The sequence below is a fragment of the Salvelinus sp. IW2-2015 genome, unplaced genomic scaffold, assembly GCF_002910315.2.
Source record: "Salvelinus sp. IW2-2015 unplaced genomic scaffold, ASM291031v2 Un_scaffold2604, whole genome shotgun sequence".
NCBI classification, from domain to species: domain Eukaryota; kingdom Metazoa; phylum Chordata; class Actinopteri; order Salmoniformes; family Salmonidae; genus Salvelinus; species Salvelinus sp. IW2-2015.
In genome coordinates, this window is record NW_019943912.1 from 25,560 (window position 1) to 52,096 (window position 26,537).

The 26,537-nt window shown below is 40.9% G+C and overlaps 1 protein-coding gene and 3 long non-coding RNA genes across 5 annotated transcripts in view; 3 read left to right on the forward strand and 1 right to left on the reverse strand.

Moving 5' to 3' along the window:
- Nucleotides 1–26,537, forward strand: part of LOC139025386 (uncharacterized) — an 88,655-nt gene that overhangs the window by 16,850 nt on the left and 45,268 nt on the right. The window lies entirely within an intron of this gene.
- The window catches only part of LOC139025388 (uncharacterized), a 47,457-nt gene continuing 27,380 nt past the window's right edge, over nucleotides 6,461–26,537 (forward strand). Inside the window, exon 1 of the long non-coding RNA XR_011476959.1 lies at nucleotides 6,461–6,643. This is a non-coding gene — a long non-coding RNA (uncharacterized lncRNA). The remainder of the gene's footprint in view (nucleotides 6,644–26,537) is intronic.
- LOC139025387 (uncharacterized) lies at nucleotides 13,131–14,480 on the forward strand. The gene is made up of 2 exons (XR_011476958.1): nucleotides 13,131–13,769; nucleotides 13,904–14,480. It is a non-coding gene; the product is annotated as an uncharacterized lncRNA (long non-coding RNA).
- The window catches only part of LOC112074361 (zinc finger protein ZFP2-like), a 98,182-nt gene continuing 88,263 nt past the window's right edge, over nucleotides 16,619–26,537 (reverse strand). Inside the window, exons 1-2 of one of the 2 annotated variants that reach the window (XM_024141549.2) lie at nucleotides 23,247–23,863; nucleotides 16,619–19,416 (exon numbers count right to left, since the gene is read on the reverse strand). In XM_024141549.2, the coding sequence (XP_023997317.1) occupies nucleotides 18,119–19,416; nucleotides 23,247–23,619 (1,671 nt within the window). In that variant the 5' untranslated portion in view covers nucleotides 23,620–23,863 and the 3' untranslated portion in view covers nucleotides 16,619–18,118. Of the gene's footprint in view, nucleotides 19,417–23,246; nucleotides 23,864–26,537 lie in introns of those variants that run through there. The other variant, XM_070440491.1, reaches the window with a different exon arrangement.

Genomic DNA, 26,537 nt, shown 5'->3' on the forward strand with positions numbered 1-26,537 from the left:
TGCCTCAGAGAGCTTCTTTTGTCACACCTCCCACACATGCGGGTGACCTCACCTTCATAAACTAGTGCCTCGCAGAGGTGAACTCTCCTCTTATTGTTCACTTCAGTGCCTAGGTTTACATACACTGTACCCACACCCTATCTATACCCTGTCTGTACATTTATGCCTTGAATCTTATCCTACGCAGCCCAGAAATCTGCTCCTTTTATTCTCCGTTCACAACGCACTAGACAAACCAGTTTCTGATAGCCGTACCCTCATCCTATCCTCTTAATCTGGTGATATAGGGTTAACCCAGGCCCAGTGTGTCCCCAGCGCGCTCAGTTTTGTTTGACTGCTGGTAACCCATAAAAAATCCTTGGTTACATGCATGTTAACATCAGAAGGCCTCCTCCCTGAAATTGTTTTGACTCACTGCTTTAGCAACCGTTGATGTCCTTGCTGTCTGAATCCTGGATTTGGAAGGCCACAAAAATCATGACATTTCCATGCCCCAACTACACATTTTCCGTCAAAGAAAATAGAACGGTGTTGGCCAAAGGGGGAGCGAGTGCAATCATCCAGGAGGATGGGCCGTGCCTATAGTTCTGTCATAGGGACTTTCCAGGTCTATACCCAAACAGTTTCGAGGGCTTTTACATTTTTAAAAATTCATCTCTCACAAGAAATAAGTGTCTCCTGTTAGCCCACCTGTTACAGACCCCCCTCAGCCTCCCAGCTGCCCGAGCACCATATGTGAATCGATTGCCCCCCATCTATCTTCAGATGCGTGTCTGTTAGGTGACCTAAACTGGGATATGCTTAAACACCCCGCCATCCTAACGAATCCAGCTAGGATGCCCTCAATCTCACACAAATTTCAGGAACCCACCAGGCTACACCCTAAATCTGCTAAACATGGCAGCCCTCATAGATATTTTCGATCCTGACCAACTTGCCCTCCAAATTACACCTCTGGCTGTTTTTCAATCAGTGTGTCTCGCGATCACTGCCTCATTGTCTGCATCCGTGATTGGCCGCGGTGCAAACGACCACCCCCCCGCCACTCACTGTCAAAACGCTCCCTAAAACATCTGTCGCAGCAGGCCGTTTCCTAATCACCTGCCCGGGTATCCTGGGAAGGATATTTGACCTCATCCGATCAGTAGAGGATGCCTGGGTTGCTCATCACTGTCAAACGCTCCCTAAAACACTTCTGCCAGCAGGCCTTTCTAATCGACCTGGCCCGGGTATCCTGGAAGGATATTGACCTCATCCCATCAGTAGAGGATGCCTGGTTGTTCTTTAAAAGTAATTTCCTCACCACTTTAAATAAGCATGCCCATTTAAAAAAATGTAGAGCTAAGAACAGATATAGCCCTTGGTTCACTCCAGACCTGACTGCTCTCGACCAGCACAAATACATCCTGTGGCGTACTGCACTAGCGTCGAATAGTCCCCGCGATATGCAACTTTTCAGAGAAGTCAGGAACAATTACACACAGTCAGTTAGGAAAGCAAAGGCTAGCTTTTTCAAACAGAAATTTGCATCCTGTAGCTCTAACTCCAAAGAGTTTTGGGACACTGTAAAGTCCATGGAGAATAAGAGCACCTCCTCCCAGCTGCCCACTGCACTGAGGCTAGGAAACACTGTCACCACCGATAAATCCACGATAATCGAGAATTTCAATAAGCATTTATCTAAGGCTGGCCATGCTTTCCTCCTGGCTACCACAACCCCGGCCAACAGCTCCACACCCCCCGCAGCTACTTGCCCAAGCCTCCCCAGCTTCTCCTTCACCCAAATCCAGATAGCTGATGTTCTGAAAGAGCTGCAAAACCTGGACCCGTACAAATCAGCTGGGCTAGACAATCTGGACCCTCTTTCTAAAATTATCCGCCGCCATTGTTGCAACCCCTATTACTAGTCTGTTCAAACTCTCTTTCGTATCGTCCGAGATTCCTAAAGATTGGAAAGCTTCCACAGTCATCCCCCTCTTCAAAGGGGGTGATACTCTAGACCCAAACTGTTACAGACCGATATCCATCCTGTCCTGCCTTTCTAAAGTCTTCGAAAGCCAAGTTAACAAACAGATCACTGTCCATTTCGATTCCCACTGTACCTTCTCCGCTGTGCAATCCGGTTTCCGAGCTGGTCACGGGTGCACCTCATCCACGCTCAAGGTACTAAACGATATCATAACCGCCATCGATAAAAGACAGTACTGTGCAGCCGTCTTCATCAACCTGGCCTGTTGTCCGGACCTCTGGCAGTCTCTATGGGGTTACCACAGGGTTCAATTCTCAGGCCGACTCTTTTCTCTGTATATATACGATGTCGCTCTTGCTGCGGGTGATTCCTTGATCCACCTCTACGCAGATGACACCATTCTGTATACATCTGGCCCTTCTTTGGACACTGTGTTAACAAACCTCCAAACGAGCTTCGATGCCATACAACACTCCTTCTGTGGCCTCCAACTGCTCTTAAACGCTAGTAAAACTAAATGCATGCTCTTCAACCGATCGCTGCCCGCCCGACTAGCATCACTACTCTGGACGGTTCTGACTTAGAATATGTGGACAACTACAAATACCTAGGTGTCTGGTTAGACTGTTAATTCTCCTTCGAGACTCATATTAAGCATCTCCAATCCAAAATTAAATCTAGAATTGTCTCCCTATTTCACAACAAAGCTTCCTTCACTCACGCTGCCAAACATACCCTCGTAAAACTGACTATCCTACCGATCCTTGACTTCGGCGATATCATTTACAAAATAGCCTCCAACTCTCTACTCAGCAAACTGGATGCAGTCTATCACAGTGCCATCCGTTTTGTCACCAAAGCCTCATATACCACCCACCACTGCGACCTGTATGCTCTCGTCGGCTGGCCCTCGCTACATATTCGTCGCCAAACTCACTGGCTCCAGATCATCTATAAGTCTTTGCTATGTAAAGCTCCGCCTTAACTCAGCTCACTGGTCACCATAGCAACACCCACCCATAGCACGCGCTCCAGCAGGTATATCTCACTGGTCATCCCCAAAGCCAACACCTCTTTGGCCGCCTTTCCTTCCAGTTCTCTGCTGCCAATGACTGGAACGAATTGCAAAAATCACTGAAGTTGGAGACTTATATCTCCCTCACTAACTTTAAGCATCAGCTATCTGAGCAGCTTACCAATCGCTGCAGCTGTACACAGCCCATCTGTAAATAGCCCATCCAACTGCCTACCTCACACCCATGTTTTTATTTACTTTTTTTGCTCTTTTGCACACCAGTATTTATACTTGCACATCATCATCTGCACATCTATCACTCCAGTGTTAATTTGATAAATTGTAATTACTTTGCTACTATGGCCTATTTATTGCCTTTCCTCCGTACTCCATTTGCACACACTGTATATAGATTTTTCTATTGTGTTATTGACTGTACGTTTGTTTATCCCACGTGTAACTCTGTTGTTTTTTTGTCGCACTGCTTTGCTTTATCTTGGCCAGGTCGCAGTTGTAAATGAGAACTTGTTCTCGACTGGCCACCTGGTTAAATAAAGGTGAAATAAAAAATGTAATCGTAACTTTCTTGACAACACCCAAATGGATACTGTCCTTAATGTGGTTTTTCAATAATTACACATAATTCTTAATACTGTAGCTGTTTAGTTACAGTCACATGTTCAACTATTCACCCAGCTGCGAAATAATTTTCTGAATGGCCAGTCCAAAATGACAAACATTCACGACAATGCAACAACAACCAAAGTGCTTCTTCATTCATACTCTGGTTAAAACCAGTTATGCCGTGCTCCACGTTGATCCAACATCCCTACTTTGGTCATAATGTGTAGAGAACTGTTCCTTGATGGATAGGCTATGTACACACACAGAGCTATTTTCCTATATTGTTAGGTGAAGTTATGATCCTACAGTAGGTTCTATATTATGGTGTTTGAGTTATGCAATTTGGCAAACCGTGTACAAACCCTCATTGTCAGGCTGATGAAAAAGCTAGCCAAAGAGCATTTTACGTTGGTGTTTTTAAGTACAAAGCGGTTGATTTGCAATGATGACACAAACATTATATTAGCAGGACATTCAAACGAGCCTTTACAATTATAAATCCAAAGTAGTGTGAAATGTACTCATAAGACAACCTGTAAATAGAGGGTTCCCCATTCACATTCAGAATAGATAGTGAGCTGTAAATTTCAGAATACATTGTGAAAAACCTAAAATCTTTGCTCACCATTTTTGCTCCAGGCAGATATACTACATCCATAACTAGGGTTTCTCATTACCAATATATACATCATAACTCGTGGTTTCCTCATTACAGATATACTAACATCCATAACTAGTGGTTCTCATACAGATATACTACATCCATAACTAGTGGTTCCTCATTACCAGATATACTATCATACATTACATCCATATCTATCGGTTTCCTCATTAGTGGGAGGCAGTTCTACAACTAAATTGCATGTGCATCGCCCTCATGCAGCAATTTTATTAAACACAAAAAGGGCCCTAATTGGAGACCAAAGTCTCTTGCACACTGCTTCAAGTTTCAACCAACAGATAATAACTTATTTCTAGTCTACAATCATCGAGTTCACTACTAAATGTGAAAAACATGACAAAATATGACTATTCTTGCCTCATTTTAAGACAAGTTGTCAAATAATTTTAACATTCATTACAGAGCGTCAATTGTTGATTAAACAATCATGGTATAGTGGCATACCTTTTACAGTGGATTTCGCTGTTGTGGCCTTTAATCATCTGTCTGACCTTGTTTCACAGGAGAGAGAACGTGACTATCGTGGATCCTCTGGGGACGCTCAACAACCTCATTGATGCTGACCAAGGCAGAGAAGAGTCTCCTCCACATTAGAACACCTCAAGAAACACCCGCAGAGATCCCACAGACGAGAAACTCACTGCTGCCTCTGACTGTGGAAGAGATTCACCTCATCATCCAGGCATTAAAATAACATCAGAGAATCCACACAGGAGAGAACCTTATAGCGGTGTCATATGTGGGAAGAGTTTTGTTCAATCTGGCCAGCTGACTCAACACCAGAGAACACACACAGGAGAGAAACCTTATAGCTGTGATCAATGTGGGAATAGTTTTACTACATCTTGAAATCTTACTCTACACCAGAGAACACACACAGGAGAGAAACCGTATAGCTGTGGTCAATGTGGGAAGAGTTTTGCTGCATCTAGCAATCTGACTCTACACCAGAGAACACACACAGGAGAGAACCCTTATAGCTGTGGTCAATGTGGGAAGAGTTTTACTACATCTAGCTCTCTGACTACATCAGCGAACACACACAGGAGAGAAACCTTATAGCTGTGGTCAATGTGGGAAGTTTTAACATTGTATTAGGAGTATTTTAATAGTCACAATGTAGAAGCCTAAACGTTTGCCCCCTTATCAATTGATTTCAACATGATATGGATATTAGCCTCAGGGGAAAAATCCAGGCTCTGAAATGGAAGAGTACTATTTATGAGATTTAACAAAAAAAGAGTTGTGTTACGCTGTTTACCACGTTGGCAACCCACTTGAATCAAAATGTAGCTAGCTGTTTTCGACAAATTGTCCTCTAACCAGTGATGTACCCATTACTCCCAGATTCCGTGTGGTTTTTGAGCTGTTAGTTTAAACAGGACGTGCAACCTCATCTCCCTCTTCTCGGCACAATTGATTTCAACAAATTATTTTAGCATGATATCGATTAATTATGACATAAGTGTTGCGTTCCTTTGCTTAGTGACCCCTAAATTTAAATCCATCACTCCCAAATGTAGCTGACTGTCTTCTGCAGGTTGTCCTCTAACCAGTGAGGTAAAATATATCTCCCATTTCCGTGTGTTTTTTTTAGTTGTGTTAGTTTCAACAGCACATACAACCTGATGTCCCCCCTAATTGATATCAATGATTTATTGCTACTTGTCAAAACAACAGCGTTTCTGGTGTTTGTGCAGTTTATAAGGTGCTTGTTTAAAAAATACAAGTAATATGATTATTGCAGATGTTTGTGTATATACATGTTTTATTGTTCCATGCCTCACCATTAAGTGAATTATTGACAATACATATTAACAAAGGGGTGTACATTTGCTTTTGATATTTCATATTTACAATTCATGTAGGATTTAGTAATCATAATTATTTATGCAACCAACTGACAATTTTCAGGTACAATTATATTGACGTTGTTGCCCTTCTTTTAGAATATCAGGGTTCATTCTCAGATGTGCCAACCCAAATGTACCAGAGCATGACATTGGGGCCTGTGTCCCGATCCAACAACATGCCTATCGAGTGAACCCTGAAAAGAGAGAGAAGCTCCGCAGTGATGTGGAAAGTTAATATGGATATTGCAGGAGTTTCCTCTTGAAATCAGACATGTCCGTTTTAAGGAAAACTTGCTGATTGTCTCAAGGGTGGGCAGTCAAAAAGTTTTGTGTTTTGCGTTTAGCCAGTGCGTTTTCTGTATTGGAGATGAGTTTTGTTTGGGCTCGTTCCAAGGGGACGAGAGTTCTAGAAGCTAGTGAGTTTCAGGAAGACGAGAATTCTAGAAGCTAGAGAGTTCTAGAAGCTAGTGAGTTTTAAGATTCTATAGAAAGAAAAAGGAGTAAAAAAAATTATATGATTGTATATTATTATTTAGAAATGTGTTTTCTCTTGTTGACAGCAAGTTGACACCATGTTTATATTGGTGAAGGTGAAGCATTGTAGTAGATTATAATGTGAAATGGAAGTTGATTTCTGTTGGTGGTGAGCAAACTTTGTTGTCTTAAGGGGCAAGTTGTTACAGGCTTTGGTTTTTCCATTTATGTTTTGAGGTTGGACTTTAGCTCGTTAGCACGTAGGGCGCACCGATTGATGTCACCTCGTTAGTCAGTATGTGTTACACCTGTGCTGGCTTGTCCATCTCGTTAGTGGGAAGGTGTTTCACCTGAGCTGGTCCAGGTTCTATTTAAGAGTGTCTGGCCCAGTGCTCCAGTTGTCTTGATAGATGTGGAGAGTCAACACCTTTAGTTGCTCTACCTTTTTGGGTTGCTTCCTGTCTTTAAATTTGGTGTGTGTTTTTCTTGTTTGCCTCTTCTTGGGCAGATTTAGTGGGTCTCATGGTGGGTGTCTTTTAGGTCCCAGTTGTTGTTACTAGTCAACTTTCAGTGGACACTGAGAGCAAAATTGCAAGATTATGTTATAATACTTTTGTTGCATCAAATGGTTGTTTTATGCAACAGAAKAGAGGGTTCTTAGAACTATTGTGTCTGTGTGTTCTACTGAGGATGGGCCTCTGGGAGAGAACACTGACAGGAGATTTACAATGTCTTTTGGGTGATGAGACCGCATTCCAGAGCATGAGTTAATGTTTCTGTTCTATATGGTACCAGGGAGAGATGACCCCAGGGCCAGACCTTGGTCTCTACAGAGCCCCTCCTAAAAAAAAAAATTGCTTGAATTTTGAGATGGATATTGCATCCAATTAATATTTTAATCAATGGCATTTCCTTAGGGTGCTCATTAGTCTTTCAGTTGTTAGTCTTCTGTTTGTTGTGTACTAAATATTTAATTTGTTTATTCCTGTGAAGCCATTGTGTTGCATCCATGTCTGAAATGTGCTGTATAAATAAAGCTTGATTTGATTTCAACAAATGAACCCAATGACTGACCAATCAACAGACTCTTAGTCCCTTTTAGTATTTGTTAATGAATAGAATAGAGTATATACATATGAGATGAGTAATACATAGACTAAAATACAGTAGAATAGGATACAGTATATACATATGAGATGAGTAATACATAGACTAGGATAGAATACAGTATATACATATGAGATGAGTGATACAGTAGAATAGGATAGAATACAGTATATACATAGACTAAGATACAGTAGAATAGGATAGAATACAGTATATAGATATGAATGAAAGTAATACAGTTAGAATAGGATAGAATACAGTATAATACGTAGAATAGGATAGAATACAGTATATACAGTGGGGAGAACAAGTATTTGATACACTGCCGATTTTGCAGGTTTCCTACTTACAAAGCATGTAGAGATCTGTAATTTTTATCATAGGTACACTTCAACGTGTGAGAGACGGAATCTAAAACAAAAATCCAGAAAATCACATTATATGACTTTTAAGTAATTAATTAGGCTATTGCATGACATAAGTATTTGATACATCAGAGAAGCAGAACGAATATTTGGTACAGAAACCTTGTTTGCAATTACAGAGAATCATACGTTTCCTGTAGTTCTTTACCAGGTTTGCACACAGTGCAGCAGGGATTTTGGCCCACTCCTCCATACAGACCTTCTCAGATCCTTCAGGTTTCGGGCTGTCGCTGGGCAATATGGACTTTCAGCTCCCTCAAGATTTTCTATTGGGTTCAACTCTGGGAGACTGGCTAGGCCACTCCAGGACCTTGAGATGCTTCTTACGGAGCCACTCTTAGTTGCCCTGGCTGTGTGTTTCGGGTCATTGGCATGCTGGAAGACCCAGCCACGACCCATCTTCAATGCTCTTACTGAGGGAAGGAGGTTGTTGGCCAAGATCTCGCGATACATGGTGCATGGTCCTCCTCAATACGGTGCAGTCGTCCTGTCCCCTTTGCAGAAAAGCATCCCCAAAGAATGATGTTTCCACCTCCATGCTTCATGGTTGGGATGGTGTTTTTGGGTTGTACTCATCCTTCTTCTTCCTCCAAACACGGAAGTGGAGTTTAGACCAAAAAAGCTCTATTTTTGTCTCATCAGACCACATGACCTTCTCCCATTCCTCCTCTGGATCATCCAGATGGTCATTGGCAAACTTCAGACGGGCCTGGACATGCGATGGCTTGAGCAGGGGGACCTTGCGTGCGCTGCAGGATTTTAATTCCATGACGGCGTAGGTGTTTACTAATGGTTTTCTTTGAGACTGTGGTCCCAGCTCTCTTCAGGTCATTGACCAGGTTCCTGCCGTGTAGTTCTGGGCTGATCCCTCACCTTCCTCATGATCATTGATGCCCCACGAGGTGAGATCTGCATGGAGCCCCAGACTGAGGGTGATTGACCGTCATCTTGAACTTCTTCCATTTCGAATAATTGGCGCCAACAGTTGTTGCCTTCTCACAAGCTGCTTGCCTATTGCCTGTAGCCCATCCCAGCCTTGTGCAGGTCTACAATTTTAGCCCTGATGTCCTTACACAGCTCTCTGGTCTTGGCCATTGTGGAAGAGGTTGGAGTCTGTTTGATTGAGTGTGTGGACAGGTGTCTTTTTATACAGGTAACGAGTTCAAACAGGTGCATTAATACAGCTAATGATTGGAGAACAGGAGGGCTTTTTTAAAGAAGAACAACAGGTCTGTGAGAGCCGAATTCTTACTGGTTGTAGGTGATCAAATACTTATGTCATGCAATAAAATGCAAATTAATTACTTAAAAATCATACAATGTGATTTCTGGATTTTTGTTTTAGATTCCGTCTCTCACAGTTGAAGTGTACCTATGATAAAAAATTGACAGAACCTCTACATGCTTTGTAAGTAGGAAAACTGCAAAATCGGCAGTGTATCAATACTTGTTCTCCCACTGTACATAAGAGATGAGTAATGCCAGATGTCTAAACATTATTCAAGTGACTAGTGTTCCATTCCTTAAAAGTGGCCAAGGATTTCAAGTCTGTGTATGTAGGCAGCAGCTCTCTGTGTTAGTGATGGCTATTTAACAGTCTGATGGCCTTGAGATTGGAAAAACAGCTTCTGTCTCTCGGTCCCAGCTTTGATGCACCTGTACTGACCTCGCCTTCTGGATGATAGCGGACTCGAACAGGCAGTGGCTCGGTAATAACAAAGAACAAAATGTGTGTGCCTGAGGGAATTCACTTTCATACGGCCAGAAAGGGTGAGAAATTACACAATATTAGTTGACAATTTGCACTAATGTAAATGAAACTAGATGGAACATATTCCCTTTTGCTTAAGTGGTGAACGGCTAAGGGGACTCTCACCTCTCTGTAGAAGTGTTCTTCCTAACCAGTCCCTCAACAGCTCTCTGACTGAGCTCCACCCTCACTGGGTCTTCAGAGGAGAGGAAGGCTGAGGAGGGATGGAAGGATGAATGGATCAGTCAGTCAATAAAGTGTAGAGCTGCTGTCTGACAAAATCACTATTTTAGTAGTTCATTAAAGTAAATTAGGCTTTATGACTGCTGAATACCAACTATCAATCACTTAGATCATGTATTTTCAGGTAGAGATACATCCTTGGGACGTCCTAGCCCTTAAGTTGACATTTAAATGGTTAAGGTTAGGGTTTAGGGTAGGGATGTCCCAAGGATCCCGGATAGCATTGACCATTGGCATTCTTCTGTCTTCTTTACATAGCAGGTGATGGGTTCTGACTTCTGAACTTGAAAATATGAAATATCCTTATTATGTGTCAGGTTTTGGCCAGGCTGTTCTGGTTTTTTGTCACTAGATTGTCCATTGCACCTTTTTTGTACCTTTTGTTTTTCCCTTGCTCTAATTATTGTTTGCACCTGATGTGTTTCCCTTGTTAGTATTTAATCCTGTGTGTTCCTCAGTTCCTGTGCTCAGTGTTTGTATGTTAGACCCAGCCCCAGCCTTGTTGTGAACATATATTTTTCTCTTGTGGATTTTCCAGAGTTCTCTGGTTTTGTTTCTTTTGTATTTTGTATTAGTCTTTTGAGGTTTGTTTTTCCCTTGCTGTTTTTACCACTTTGTGGATTTCTTTGTATTTTGGAAGATATCTATTTTTTTTATTAAACACCATCTCTAACTTGCTGTGTCTGCCTCATCTTCTGGGTTCTGCCGATTTAGTGACTGTTTCTCGCACCGGGTCCTGACATTATGTGAAATTGAATGAAACAATAATGTATGTTGATGCTAATATGATGTACAATATTCCATGACGTTTCTATATGATAACAATAGAGTAAAAATATTTAATATGCCATATTAGTATTTTTTAACAGTTTTCACTTAATTCATTTTAATTAGACTTAATCATTATGATTCAACATCAGTTTACGTCTCACCTCATACTGTATTGGAGCAGCAGCTGACTGCCCAGTTCAACATCAGTTCACCGTCTCACCTCATACTGTATTGGAGCAGCAGCAGCTGACTGCCCGGGTTCACCGTCTCACCTCATACTGTATTGGAGCAGCAGCAGACTGCCCAGTTCAACGTCAGTTCCCGTCTCACCCTCATACTGTATGGTAGCAGCAGCAGCTGACTGCCCGGTTCAACGTCAGTTCACCTCTCACCTCATACTGTATTGGAGCAGCAGCAGCTGACTGCCAGGTTCAACCAGTTCACCGTCTCACCTCATACTGTATTGGAGCAGCAGCAGCTGACTGCCCGGTTCAACGTCAGTTCACCGTCTCACCTCATACTGTATTGGAGCAGCAAGCAGACTGCCGCCGGTTCAACACGTCAGTTTCACCGTCTCACCTCATACTGTATTGGAGCAGCAGCAGCTGACTGCACAGCAGTGATCCCGACAACATCAGTTCCACCGTCTCACCTCATACTGTATTGGAGCAGCAGCAGCTGACTGCCCGGTTCAACATCAGTTCACCGTCTCACCTCAAACTGTATTGGAGCAGCAGCAGCTGACTGCCCGGTTCAACATCAGTTCACCGTCTCACCTCAAACTGTATTGGAGCAGCAGCAGCTGACTGCCATACTGTATTGGAGCAGCAGCAGCTGACTGCCCGGTTCAACATCAGTTCACCGTCTCACCTCATATTGTATTGGAGCAGCAGCAGCTGACTTGATCATTGATGCTAATCATCATGTTTTTAATCTGAGACTAAATAGAGCCGACTACACTCTTAAAATGAAGGGTTCAACTGGAGTTGTTCTCAGATCCCCTAAGAACCGTACGGTTCTTGGTTAATGAAAAACAGCCCCAAAAGGTTCTTCAAATAACTTGTTAGAAGGTGGGTTCATCGAGGAACCTCCGTTGTTGCTGGACTTCTTCTGGGAACTTCGCAATTACAACTGAAAACGATGGTGACAAGTTTGGATGCGACAACAGTTAAAAAGGTTAAGTTGGATTGATGTTTGGCTCTGAATATCTTGAAATAATTTATTATAATAATATAAAATACTAATAATTAATAACGAAGACAATGATAGTTTTCTGTGAATAGCTTCCATAACGTTACTATAGTTAATTACCGTAAATATTAGAAAGCCGGGTTTGACCGTTGGCGTTTGTATGAGCTACAGTACAGTACCGTTATCTAGCTAGATAACGTTATGTCCTAACTAGGCACAACTAGGTTTGGATTATTTCCATCAACTATATTCTTTCCCATATATTGTATATCGTTTCCATAAAGCCAACATGGCTTTACACTCATTAACGTAAGTTTCCAATATAGAGCTTTTCTCACTTTTGTGAGAATGAACTAGCTAACTTTAGTTTCGTTAACTAACTAACTAACTAACTAAGGACGGTGATCTGTCCAGACGAGATGTTACAACGAACTGAATCGTCAATGGAGGGCTTCCTCTTTATATAGCATGCTACAGCATGCAATACTATTAACTCACAAGGGGGCATAACGTTACATGGACAATACTATCCCATTTTGTAAACGTTACATGGACAATACTATCCCATTTTGGAGAAGTTACATGTACAATACTATCCCATTTTGGAAACGTTACATGGACAATACTATCGCATTTTGGAAGCGTTACATGGACAATACTATCCCATTTTGGAAACGTTACATGGACAATACTATCCCATTTTGGAAACGTTACATGGACAATAATATCCCATTTTGGAAACGTTACATGGACAATACTATCCTATTTTGGAAACGTTACATGTACGCCCCCTTGTGGAGGGAAATTAATAGCTTAGATGGTAGCTGTAGATGGGATTCAAATGCATAATGGTATTAATACAGTGTCTAGACTACCTCTTTTGTATAAATGCACTTCAGAATCCAAACACAGTATTGCCATGCAGCAAAATGTTGCGTATAATCTTTCAAGTCAGTCTGATGAAATATTGAACAATTTGTGTACAACGATATCTTGAAATGTGATATTAGGCCTGTATGTCAGTACTGTTATTGTATGGCAGTACTGTATTGGCTAGTGCTTTCTCCAATACGTTCTTCTATTTTCCATTACATTGTATGTCGATGCCATTTATCTTTCAATATTTATTTAATATATATATATATATGTTTTAATGCTTGTAAGACTATTCTTTGACACATTTTCTCTTCCTTTGAAATTCTTATAGGACAGAACACGGACACAATGCAATTGGGATCAAGAAGAAGGTACAGATCTGTTGTAGGACAGCTGCATTTGAAGTGTACATTTAACCTACATAGCAGTCAATACAAACTGAAATCTATTAGCATACAAATGTGTACAAATGATCTTTTCAGATCTTGTCAGAAATGAATCAAGTCCATGGAATGGATATAGACAAAAAGATAATTCAAGGACTAGCAGAGGTAGAGAGGCGAGGCAGGGGTGAGGACATCATCCTGCTATTTTGACAGTCCCTGAAGGACAATACAGAAGAGGGATTTGCTCTTATTCCTTCCCTTTCTCTAATGTATTTTGTAATAAAATGATCAAGTGTAGTAAGATCATTGCTTTACTTTACTGGGACTGGAGACCACAGCAGCGATTCTGCTCTTGCCCTACCTCTTCAATGAGGACCCGAGTGGCCTCTATGTCCGTGACAAGGTATGCCTATGCACCAATCATCTGTTTCTTCATAAACATAGGTGTGCATGCTTATATAAAACTATAGCTGAACATTTGTTATGTTCTTTGTTAATTGTATGTGTAATAATCTTTTCTTACTTTTGTTGACACAGATTTTACCGCTCTTCACTCCTTTACTGCACATCAGCGGAAATCCATTTCACCATGAGAGTGAAATCCTGCTGGCCTTTGATGGGGAGAACATCCACGCCCTCGAGGACGTCCCCATGGGACTTGGGGCTCTGCTAGGGCTGTATTTTTTATTTCCCCTTAAATTTACCCAAAATGTCAGAAAAACACTTATGTTGTTAAGTTACTGTGTTCTGGGGAGAAGAGAAGTTGGGGTGAAGTTACCAGGGCCGGTCATAAAGATGGCAAACTTCCTAACATAACTAAGTGGATACGATATACACACTAAAGCTGAAAAATCTGTATTTAGCATCAAGTCTACAATATTGTTAGTTTACCAATGATTCATTTTTAATGTATGTTGTTTTTATTGTACATCATTATTTGTATATATTTTTTAAATGTCATGAAAAGCACTATACAAAGTAAATGTATTATTTATTATGGTCTGACATGTCTGCAGAAATGTTGCAATTTTGTAATGTGTTTTGTTTGGTAAATTGTTTTGTAAATATGAATTCACATTTGTGGTGCCACTAAATAAACAATGAATTATTTAAATTAATATTGTCAATATTATTATTTAAATATGTTTCTATAATGCAGGGAGGGTGGACAGAGAGTTTAAAAAATGAACCCCAAAAGGTTTTTTGAGGAACCATGATAAAGGGTTCTTCAAATAACTTTTAGGGGTTCCCCCACAGTTTCAATTTGAAGAACCCCTAAAGGATAATCCAGGAACCTCTACTTTTAGAGTGTATATGGATAAAAGTCACCTTGTCTGAGAGACATTTAGTAGTTATACACAGCCCAATTTTGGATGACTATTTTGGGGAGAAATAGCAGCCACAACAGACAGACCTGATATCGCCCGTAATTCAACGTCCTTGGACGTCACGGGCTGAGTGGGTATGACCAAAGTTATTGTATTTAGCTACACTTTGTAGTACATTTTTACACTATAATAAATGTTTGATGCCACATCGCCCGTTTTCAAAGGGAGTCGTTGGTTTTTAGGGGCAGTCGCTTTTGAGTGTTTTCTAAACTGCGATACCAACTCCAGTCAGCAGAYRGCGATGTGCGTCTTTCAGGTGATTCTGCCACTGTGACGTTTAATCTAGTGRACGGGACGATTCTTCAACATCAACAGCTAGTCAGCCACCTTGGTTCTCTCTAACTTTATGGAAAAAGGTTTATTCAATAAATCTAGCAACTCCTCTCATACTGGGAAGAACCCCCCCACAGGCCTTAAGGAGTTTTATTTCAATTGTAGTACCCGGACGTTTTATAGTTACATCGTTAGGGTAACTTACCCTAAAGTGGACACTCCCATCAGTTTCTGAAACAACTGCCCAGACTTTGTAGACTGTTTAATAATGCTTAAACCTCATCTTTATCAAATTATCCATTAAAGATACCAACTCAAAACCTACGTTCGTCTACATATGGGTTGTTTAAATTGTATCTAATTATATTCCCAGTATTACTTTATCAAATCTCTAGTAATCGATTATAGACACATACAATTCATCATATATTCACAGAATCCATATAAAATGTAAGAAATTCTCAGGTACTCACGACAACCATTCCATTTGCTTTTTCAAGGACTTTCCATAGCTACGAAGCAGCTCTCCAAACATACTCCCAGCAGAACAAAAAATAAACTTGTTTCCCGGACAATGACCATGGGATCCCCAACAGTTCTCTAACCTCCCAGAGACCACGGCAAAATCAAGCCTCCCAGGAACTATAGACCTTCCGCTGCTTTCTAAAATATCATCTCGCTTATTATCCAAATTTCAATCATCTGATTAAGCATATTTCTATATGTTTCTATCCAAACGTCAGATTAAGACTAATTTCCATATTCACACAACTCTCATGTCACAGTCACACAATGCTATTCCCAAACATACCTAATCAATTAGTTGTTTTCAACAATATTTTAATCTGCAGGAATATTTTCACATTTCTATGTCATGGTTAGTTCCTAGGATAATGCAACTCTTACATTTACATCTTTCAATACTTCTAAAATTGGGTCCAGGTTTAAAACAATTACAGGCGCACCTTACTATCTTATACTATATCATAAATGGTCTTAACTAGTAAACACAGATTCTAGTTTTCATCCAGTTCACATAGATAGCTGCCTCAGCCTCAGAGCCTCCTGACAGGGCCCTGTTTACACCTCCACACAGGAATACACTCAGGGCCTCCTGACTGGGCCCTGTTTACACCTCCACACAGGAATACACACTCAGAGCCTCCTGACTGGGCCATGTTTACACCTCCACACAGGAATACACACTCAGGGCCTCCTGACTGGGCCCTGTTTACACCTCCACACAGGAATACACACNGCCTCCTGACTGGGCCCTGTTTACACCTCCACACAGGAATACACACGCAGAGCCTACGAGGCTTAACTCCACTTTGCGGGTTTCCTCTTCATTTAAAAAAAAAATACTTTTGAGATGTGATATCCACTCGGCTCGCTGCCTCTCAAATCAAAGGTGGGTCCATCTGCTCCGTTCCCAAAGTGTGGTCTTCCTGAGATCCCAAGTTTGAGCGATCCCTCGTGCACCATTTACCCAGGTCGTCAGGAGCCAGGCCATTTACCCAGGTCGTCAGGAGCCAGGTCATTTACCCAGGTCGTCAGGAGCGGTCACCAAGTGAAGATTCACATCGCCAAATGTGGTGGTTAACTTCTTTAATATCAAATGAGGAGAGAAACATACCACACAAGTCAGAGTTATTCTTAAACTAAATCTTTATTCACTTATTAATAAGGGAGCAGGTCAATACAACGTACACATAAAGTGAATCAATTGAGTGTTCTACGATAATGATGGCTGGTCGACCCACAGGACAACAGTACAAAGGTCTTTTATAGCCAAGATACTCTCCTTTCAACCTACATGACGAACAATAGATGTATAGAACGGGTCACAAGGTTAAGATTTGTATGAAAGATACTTAAAATTCTCAGCAGACAGTATCTGCTGTAAAAACAGTACTCTGTGTAGAGACCAGGGTCTGGCCCTGGGGTCCTCTCTCCCTGGTACCATGTAGAACAGAAACATTACTCATGCTCTGGAATGCGGTATCTTTAGGTTTTAATCACCCAAAAGACATTGTAAATCTCCTGTCAGTGTTATCTCCCAGAGGCCCATCCTCAGTAGAACACACATACACAATAGTTATAAGAACCCTCTATTCTGTTGCATAAAACAACCATTTGATGCAATAAAAGTATTATAACATAATCTTGCAGTTTTGCTCTCAGTGTCCACTGAAAGTTGACAAGTAACAACAACTGGGACATAAAAGTCACCYACCATAAGCACMCACTAAATCTGCCCAAGAAGAGGCAAACAAAAGAAAAACCCACAACAAACTTAAAGACAGGAAGCAAACCAAAACGGTAGCGCAACTAAAGGTGTTGACTCTCCACATCTATCAAGACAACTGGAGCACTGGGCCAGACACTCTTAAATAGAACCAGGACCAGCTCAGGTGAAACACCTTCCCACTAACGAGATGGACAAGCCAGCACAGGTGGAACACTAACGAGGTGACACCAATCAGTGCGTCCTATGTGCTAACGAGCTATACGAGCTAAATGTAAGATGTATATACGTGCTAAATGTAAGATGCTATACGTGCTAAATGTAAGATGTAAGATTGTTAATACAATTGATTATAGACCAATTTATTATACTGTGTCCATGTGTTTAGGCTGCAAGTATGTTGAAATTAAGTAATTGAAAAAACTACCCGAAAACTACAACCGAACATATATTGGACGTTGGGCATAGTCGTCTTTTCAATGACATTTTGCTAAATTGGAATAGCGCAATGTCAAAACACAGTTTTAACGTGTCCAAATCAATAACCAATATGCAGAAACAATTTGGGATATATTGAAAACCTAAACATGTTGAAGTGTTGCGTTTTGATTCAAGTGGGTCACCAACGTGGTAAGTGTAACACAATTTTTTTTGTCACTTTTTGTTAAATAAATAGTACTCTTTCAATTCAGGGCCTGGATTTTTCCGCTGAGGCTAATATCAACTGAACAGGGGACAAACGTTTAGGGTTCTACATTCTGACATTCATTCAAATACTGCTTCAACAATGTTAAAACATTCTACATTGTGACATTATTTCATTGATATCATGAAACAACTCCTTCATGTATGTATTTTCTGATGTTTAATCAGAGATCTTTTATCAGAGTATCTCTTCCCACATTGATCACAGCTATRWRRTTTCTCTCCTGTGTGTGTTCTCTGGTGAATAGTTAGATAGCAAGATGTAGAAAAACTCTTCCCACACTGATCACAGCTATAAGGTTTCTCTCCTGTGTGTGTCCGCTGGTGTACTATCAGGCTGCTTGGGTGAGAAAAACTCTTCCCACATTGATCACAGCCAAAAGATTTCTCTCCCGTGTGTGTTCTCTGGTGTTTAGTTAGACAGCTAGATGTAGTAAAACCCTTCCCACATTGATCACAGCTATAAGATTTCTCTCCCGTGTGTATTCTCTGGTGTGATTTCAGGGATTGTAGCCCAATAAAAGTCTTCCCACAGTGATCACAGCCATAAGGTTTCTCTCCTGTGTGTATTCTCTGGTGTATAGTTAGACAGCTAGATGTAGTAAAACCCTTCCCACATTGATCACAGCTATAAGGTTTCTCTCCTGTGTGTGTTCTCTTGTGTACTACCAGGTTGCTTAGCTGAGTAAAACTCTTCCCACATTGATCACAGCCATAAGGTTTCTCTCCAGTGTGTGTTCTCTGGTGTATAGTTAGACAGCTAGATGTAGTAAAACCCTTCCCACATTGATCACAGCTAAAAGGTTTCTCTCCTGTGTGTCCGCGCTGGTGTACTATCAGGATGCTTAGCTGAGTAAAACTCTTCCCACATTGATAACAGCCAAAAGGTTTCTCTCCAGAGTGTATTCTCTGGTGTGATTTCAGGGTTTGTAGCAGAATAAATCTCTTCCCACATTGATCACAGCCGTAAGGTTTCTCTCCTGTGTGTGTTCTCTGGTGTATAGTTAGATAGCTAGATGTATTAAAACTCTTCCCACATTGATCACAGCTATATGGTTTCTCTCCTGTGTGTGTTCTCTGGTGTATAGTGAGATTGCTAGATGTAGTAAAATTCTTCCCACATTGATCACAGCTATAAGGTTTCTCTCCTGTGTGTGTTCGCTGGTGTGATTTCAGGGTTTGTAGCAGAGTAAAACTCTTCCCACATTGATCACAGCCGTAAGATTTCTCTCCTGTGTGAATTCTTTGATGTGTTTTAAGTTTTACTGAAGAGTTGAATCTTTTCCCACAGTCAGAGCAGCAGTGAGAATTCTTCCCTGTGGGTCTCTGCTGGTGTTTCTTGAGGTGTTCTGATCTGGAGAGACTTTTCTCTGCCTCATCAGCATTATGATGTTGTTGAGGCTCCCCAGAGGATCCACGATAGTCCCGTCTCTCTCCTGTGTGAACAACAAAGTCAGACAGATGGTTAAAGGCCCACTACAGCAGAAATCCACTGTATATTTGAGGTAAAGGGTGATGCCCAGAGCGTACCCATGAAGGTGTACAACAATTGACGTCTGTTGTATTTAACAATTAAGACAGTCAAGATAGCAACAATAGCCAGATTTAGTCTTGTTTTCACATTAGTAGTAACATCGATGATTGTAGGCTAGAAATAAGTTATTCAAGTTGTTGAAATCCTAAGCAGTGTGCCAGATTACATTTGGTCTCCAATATGGGCCCCTTTCTGTGTTTGCTAAAATTGCAGCACGAGGGCATAGCACACACAATTTGGTTGCAGAAACTCCTCCCTGCTAATGAGGAAACCGCTAGTTATGGATGTAGTATATCTGCCTGGAGCAAAAATAGTGAGCGAAGATTTTAGATTTTCACAATGTATTCTGAACATTACAGTGCAAGATCAGGAGTGCTACTCAAGGAAACTCACATTAAGCTCTGTGTCTATTCACTGATTCACCACCGTGGGAGAAACTCAGGGAGTTCTCATACTGACACCAATAATATCCACCATTTCCAGGTTGCTTATAAGTGCATTTCACATTAAATATGGATTATAATTGTAGGGTCTGAATCACCTGCTTCAATTGATTTATACTTAAACACTTCAACAGGTAAAATGCTCTCTGGCTAGCTTGCCATCAGCGTACAATGAGGGTTTGTACCCTAAGTGTTCAACAAATTGGCACATAACTTCACCAAACAACAACACAGACCTACTGTAGGACCCATAACTTCGCTTTAGCAATCTCACTAGGATAAAGACCTCCTCCATTCCTGCCATTATTGAAAGAGATCGTGATACCTCACATCTCAAAATAGGGCTACTTAATGTTAGATCCCTCAATTCAAAGGCAGTTATAGTCAATGAACTAATCACTGATCATAATCTTGATGTGATTGGCCGACTGAAACATGGCTTACCTGATGAATTTACTGTTAAATGAGGCCTCACCTCCTGGTTACACGAGGACTATACCCCCGTGCATCCCGCAAAGGCGGAGGTTGCTAACATTTACTATAGCAAATTTCAATTTACCCCCCAAAAATGACGTTTTCGTCTTTTGAGCTTCTAGTCTGAAATCTATGCAGCCTACTCAATCACTTTTATAGCTACTGTTTACAGGCCTCCTGGGCCATATACCGCGTTCCTCACTGAGTTCCCTGAATTCCTATCGGACCTTGTAGTCATAGTAGATAATATTCAAATTTTTGGTGATTTTAATATTCACATGGAAAAGTCCACAGACCCACTCCAAAAGGCTTTCGGAGCCATCATCGACTCAGTGGGTTTTGTCCAACATGTCTCTGGACCTACTCACTGCCACAGTCATACTCTGGACCTAGTTTTGTCCCATGGAATAAATGTTGTGGATCTTAATGTGTTTCCTCATAATCCTGGACTATCAGACCACCATTTTATTACGTTTGCAATCGACACAAATAATCTGCACAGACCCCAACCAAGGAGCATCAAAGGACGTGCTATAAATTCTCAGACAACACAAAGATTCCTTGATGCCCTTCCAGACTCCTTCGCCTACCCAAGGACGTCAGAGGACAAAAATCAGTTAACCACCTAACTGAGGAACTCAATTTAACCTTGCGCAATACCCTAGATGCAGTTGCACCCCTAAAACGAAAAACATTTGTCATAAGAAACTAGCTCCCTGGTATACAGAAAATACCCGAGCTCTGAAGCAAGCTTCCAGAAAATTGGAACGGAAATGGCGCCACACCAAACTGGAAGTCTTCCGACTAGCTTGGAAAGACAGTACCGTGCAGTATCGAAAAGCCCTCACTGCTGCTCGATCATCCTATTTTTCCAACTTAATTGAGGAAAATAAGAACAATCCAAAATGTCTTTTTGATACTGCCGCAAAGCTAACTAAAAAGCAGCATTCCCCAAGTGAGGATGGCTTTCACTTCAGCAGTAATAAATTCATGAACTTCTTTGAGGAAAAGATCATGATCATTAGAAAGCAAATTACGGACTCCTCTTTGAATCTGCGTATTCCTCCAAAGCTCAGYTGTCCYGAGTCTGCACAACTCTGCCAGGACCTAGGATCAAGAGAGACACTTAAGTGTTTTAGTACTATATCTCTTGACACAATGATGAAAATAATCATGGCCTCTAAACCTTCAAGCTGCATACTGGATCCTATTCCAACTAAACTACTTAAAGAGCTGCTTCATGTGCTTGGCCCTCCTATGTTGAACATAATAAACGGCTCTCTATCCACCGGATGTGTACCAAATTTTGTGAATAATCCCACTAGGCTACTCTGTAATGGGTTGTCATTCTAAATGTCCTGAATAAAGGAAAATAGCTCTGTGTGTTGTACAATAGCCTATGTAACGGATGTGGAATGGCTAGCTAATTAGCGGTGGTGCGCGCTAAAAGCCTTTCAATCGGTGACGTCACTTGCTCTGAGTCCTTGAAGTAGTGGTTCCCCTTGCTCTGCAAGGGCCCTGGCTTTTGTGGAGCGATGGGTAACGATGCTTCGTGTGACTGTTGTTGATGTGTGCAGAGGGTCCCTGATTCGCGCCCGGGTCGGGGCGAGGGGTCGGACTAAAGTTATACTGTTACACATATCCATCAAGGAACAGTTCTCTACACATTATGAGCTAAGTATCTCTGTCTCCAAACAGACTAACGAGACCCTACTGTAAATCAAGCAGACAACAACATTATAAACATCAATTTGTTAGGGATGTTGGATCCAACGTGGAGCACGGCATAACTGTCTTTACCGGTGTAATGAATGAAGAAGCACTTTGGTTGTTGTTGCATGTCGTGATGTTTGTCATTTGACTGTCATTCAGAAAATGATTTCCTGGATCAGCTGATGATAGTTGAACATGTGACTATAACAAAACAGCTACAGTATTAAGTATTATGTGTAATTATTGAAGAACCACGTTAATGACAGTACCCATTTGGGCGTTGTCAATACGGTGACTCTCGGTTAGCATCATTTAATTTTGCATACTCTGAAATGATTTAGGATCTGTGCCCATGAAAACTGTTTTTCCAGCGTAATATAAGGCGACACTAAATGTTATGTAGGTAGAGTGCATTTTAGAAATCTGAATACAAAAAACTCTACGAACATGAAAATAAACGAAACCACAAGGCCAAATCGACACTGGAGGAGCTTACCAAGATGACATTGAATGTTCCTGAGTGGCCTAGTTACAGTTTGGACTTAAATCGTCTTGAAAGTCTAAGGCAAGACTTGAAAATGGCTTTCTAGCAATGATCAACAACCAACTTGACAGAACAGGAATGACTTAAAAAAGAATAATGAATATTCACATGAAGATCTGTCGCCTATTGGATAACATCACAACTTCCCATCAAGCCAACTTCTTGAATACCTTACTATGACATCACTCACTCCTTCTAGTTTGCAGTTGTCTCAAAAAACACTACTTTGCTCAAAACATTTATTTGTTTCCCTTTAGTGTGTTTATACTTTACTGTATTTACATATCACTTTTCAACTGGAAAAGTATTTTTTTAAATAACCGGAGGAAGTCATGAACAATTCCTACAGTACAAAAACATATTCAAGTGTAGAATGGCGTTTTAAAAATCAAACATTTGTTCAACAACTGCAGAGATCAATGTCCGTGTTTTATAAGATAGTACTCACTGTATTTACTGGTGTTAATCAAATCAATGTCCCTGTTTTATAAGATATTACTCACTGTATGTACTGGTGTTAATCAGATCAATGTTCCTGTTTTATAAGATAGTACTCACTGTATTTACTGGTGTTAATCAGTTCTCCAGACTTCTCTTCTTCTTCCTCCTCTAATGTGACAGTAATCTCCCGCTCTTCATCCTTCATTCCAAAAACGTCTTCATCTTCTTTCACGTCATTCTCCACTCCAAAAACTGCATCTTCCCCCTCTTCTTTCACAGTAACGTCATCCTCCACTTTCACTCTTAAGGCCTCATCCTCTTCTTTAACTGTAACGTCTTTCTCTTCTTCATTCACTGTAACAGCCTCACCCTCTACTTGTTTTTGTATTGTAACAGCCTTTTCTTTCTCCTCCTCTTTCACGAGAGTTTCTTTCTCCGTCCAGCAGACCACCTCTTCTTTATCAGGAGGAGAGTAGTTTAGTGAACTCATGGTCGGGGATAATAGCTAGTTAGCATTAGCGACTAGACTAGTGCTAACTTAACCAGCCAGCTAGTTGACTTATAACGTAAATATTAAATTAAAAGGGGTAGCTAGTTGTTTCCACATAAGTATGTTTAAAGCATAGTGGCAAATAAACCACGAAATTGTCTAAAGAACTTGAATGTTCCGACTTTGTTGGCTAGCGAGCTACCGACGTGGCTGCAGTTGTTGAAGAAGCGTTCCGTCCACTAGATTATACGTCACACTAGAAACCTCGCCTGAAAGACACATATCGCCATCTGCTGTCTGGAGGGAGGAAACGCAGTTGAGGAGGGAAAACTTGTTTTCTTCTTCATTGAATTATAATATTATAAAGCAGTTTAGGGAAACGTTTTTTTCCTCTCCATTAAATAAGAATATTATATCAACACGTACAAAGAGCAACAAGTGTTGTTTGATTAGTTCAGATTTTTTATGAGGATTTAAAACAAACTACATCTACTCCACATCTGTATTACTGATTCAGTCAAATAACTAGATATCAAAATAAGCACCTAGTTATTGATACCCTTGATAAAGATGAGCAAAAATTACTGTTTCAGCCAAAAACCTAGTTTTGCTAGGTGGCTGAAACTTGGCCATAAGTGGATCTTCCAGCAAGACATATCAACATCCACAAAGAAATGGTTAATTAGGCACAAAATCAACATTTTCAATGGCCATCTCAGTCGTCAGACTTGAACTCCATTGAAAACCTGTGGTTTGAATTGAACAGGGCAGTCCATAGGCACAGACAAAATAAATCAAGGACCTGGAGAGATTCTGTTTGGAGGAATGGTCTAAGATCCCACCCAATGTGTTCTATAATCTCATAAAACATTTCAGTGTCGTTATCCTCCCAAGGGGAGGTTACTGGAGTATTTAAAACATGGGTGGCAATAATTCAGACCCCTCCCTTTTGAGAATTACATGTTAAACTAAATCTCTTCCTCTGAGCAATTGTATTAGTATAAAATAATATAATTTCCCTTTATTTTTGGTGAATCAATACCCCATGTAGATGTATATAATGAACAGACTAGGTCTATACTGCTCCTACATGGTGTAACAATACATCATGTAGATGTATATAATGAACAGACTAGGTCTATACTGCTCCTACACGGTGTAACAATACATCATGTAGATGTATATAATGAACAGACTAGGTCTAGACTGCTATTACATTTTTATGTATTATTATGTTGTATTTATTTCTCCTTTATTTAATTAACCAGGTTGGTCAGTTGAGAACAAGTTCTCATTTACAACTGCAACCTGGCCAAGATAAAGCAAAGCAGTGTGACAAAACCAACAAGCACCCAGAGTTACACTAAACAAACGTTCAGTCAACAACACAATAGAAGATCCAGATTTTTTTTTTTTGAGGAATATTGTGAAACACGATCATTCCAATATAATGCAGATATTATGGACATTTTATTTAAAATATGTAATTAAACTATAATTGTAGCCCTTTAATTTAGACCCAAAATTTATTTGCTATGTGTGCCATTGCCCGGCTATTAAAAGGGACAGGTGACTATTTGAGACTCAGCCTCAGGAATGTTTGGTCACATGGAATCAAGTGGTCACTAGATGTCTACGGTGCCAAAGAGATTGATAGTTGGGGGTGTTGAGGTGTTTGATATAACGGTAATAATGTCAAAATCCACTTTTAACAACCATCAGAATTGGTTAAAAAAAGGTTATGCCCGTACTGTATCGCAGTGTTAGAGGTGTCACTATAGACCCGAGTGGTGCAGCAGTCTAAGGTACTGATCCAGTGTTAGAGGTGTCACTATAGACCCGAGTGGGCAGCAGTCTAAGGTACTGATCCAGTGTTAGAGGTGTCACTATAGACCCGAGTGGTGCAGCGATCTAAGGTACTGATCACAGTGTTAGAGGTGTCACTATAGACCCGAGTGGTGCAGCAGTCTAAGGTACTGAATCCAGTGTTAGAGGTGTCACTATAGACCCGAGTGGTGCAGCAGTCTAAGGTACTGGCATCCCCAGTGTTAGAGGTGTCACTATAGACCTGAGTGGTGCAGCAGTCTAAGGTACTGCATCGCAGTGTTAGAGGTGTCACTATAGACCTGAGTGGTGCAGCAGTCTAAGGTACTGTATCACAGTGTTAGAGTTGTCACTATAGACCCGAGTGGTGCAGCGATCTAAGGTACTGCATCGCAGTGTTAGAGGTGTCACTATAGACCTGAGTGGTGCAGCAGTCTAAGGTACTGTATCACAGTGTTAGAGGTGTCACTATAGACCGGAGTGGTGCAGCAGTCTAAGGTACTGCATCACAGTGCTAGAGTTGTCACTATAGACCCGAGTGGTGCAGCAGTCTAAGATACTGCATCTCAGTGCTAGAGGCGTCACTACAGACCCGGGTTCGATCCCTTACGCTTGATGTAATTAACTCAAACGTTTTACCATTGGAACGCTTGATGTAATTAAATCAAACGTTTTACCATTGGAACGCTTGATGTAATTAACTCAAACGTTTTACCATTGGAACACTTGATGTAATTAAGTAATTGTTATTTTCGGATATAAAGACTACGTTGTATCAACAAAAAACGGATTGCAACTTGCAAAACATCTGGGAAGAAAATTACGACGGAGGCGCAACAACTTCCAACTTTGTTCGACATTTGAAGCTGCACAAAGAACGGTAAGTCGTGGCTAATATAGTCGACAGCTATATAATTTTTGCTAGTATAGCATGTAGGCTAACGTAACATTAAATCAATGAGCATCCACACAGTCAGTCAGTGCGGGAACGTGAACATTGCACCCAAGATTGAGCTACAACTGGCTAGGCAGTTGGTAGCCTAAATCCTGCCTGATGTTACTGCTGTTCGTAAAACCATTGACATACGTTAGCC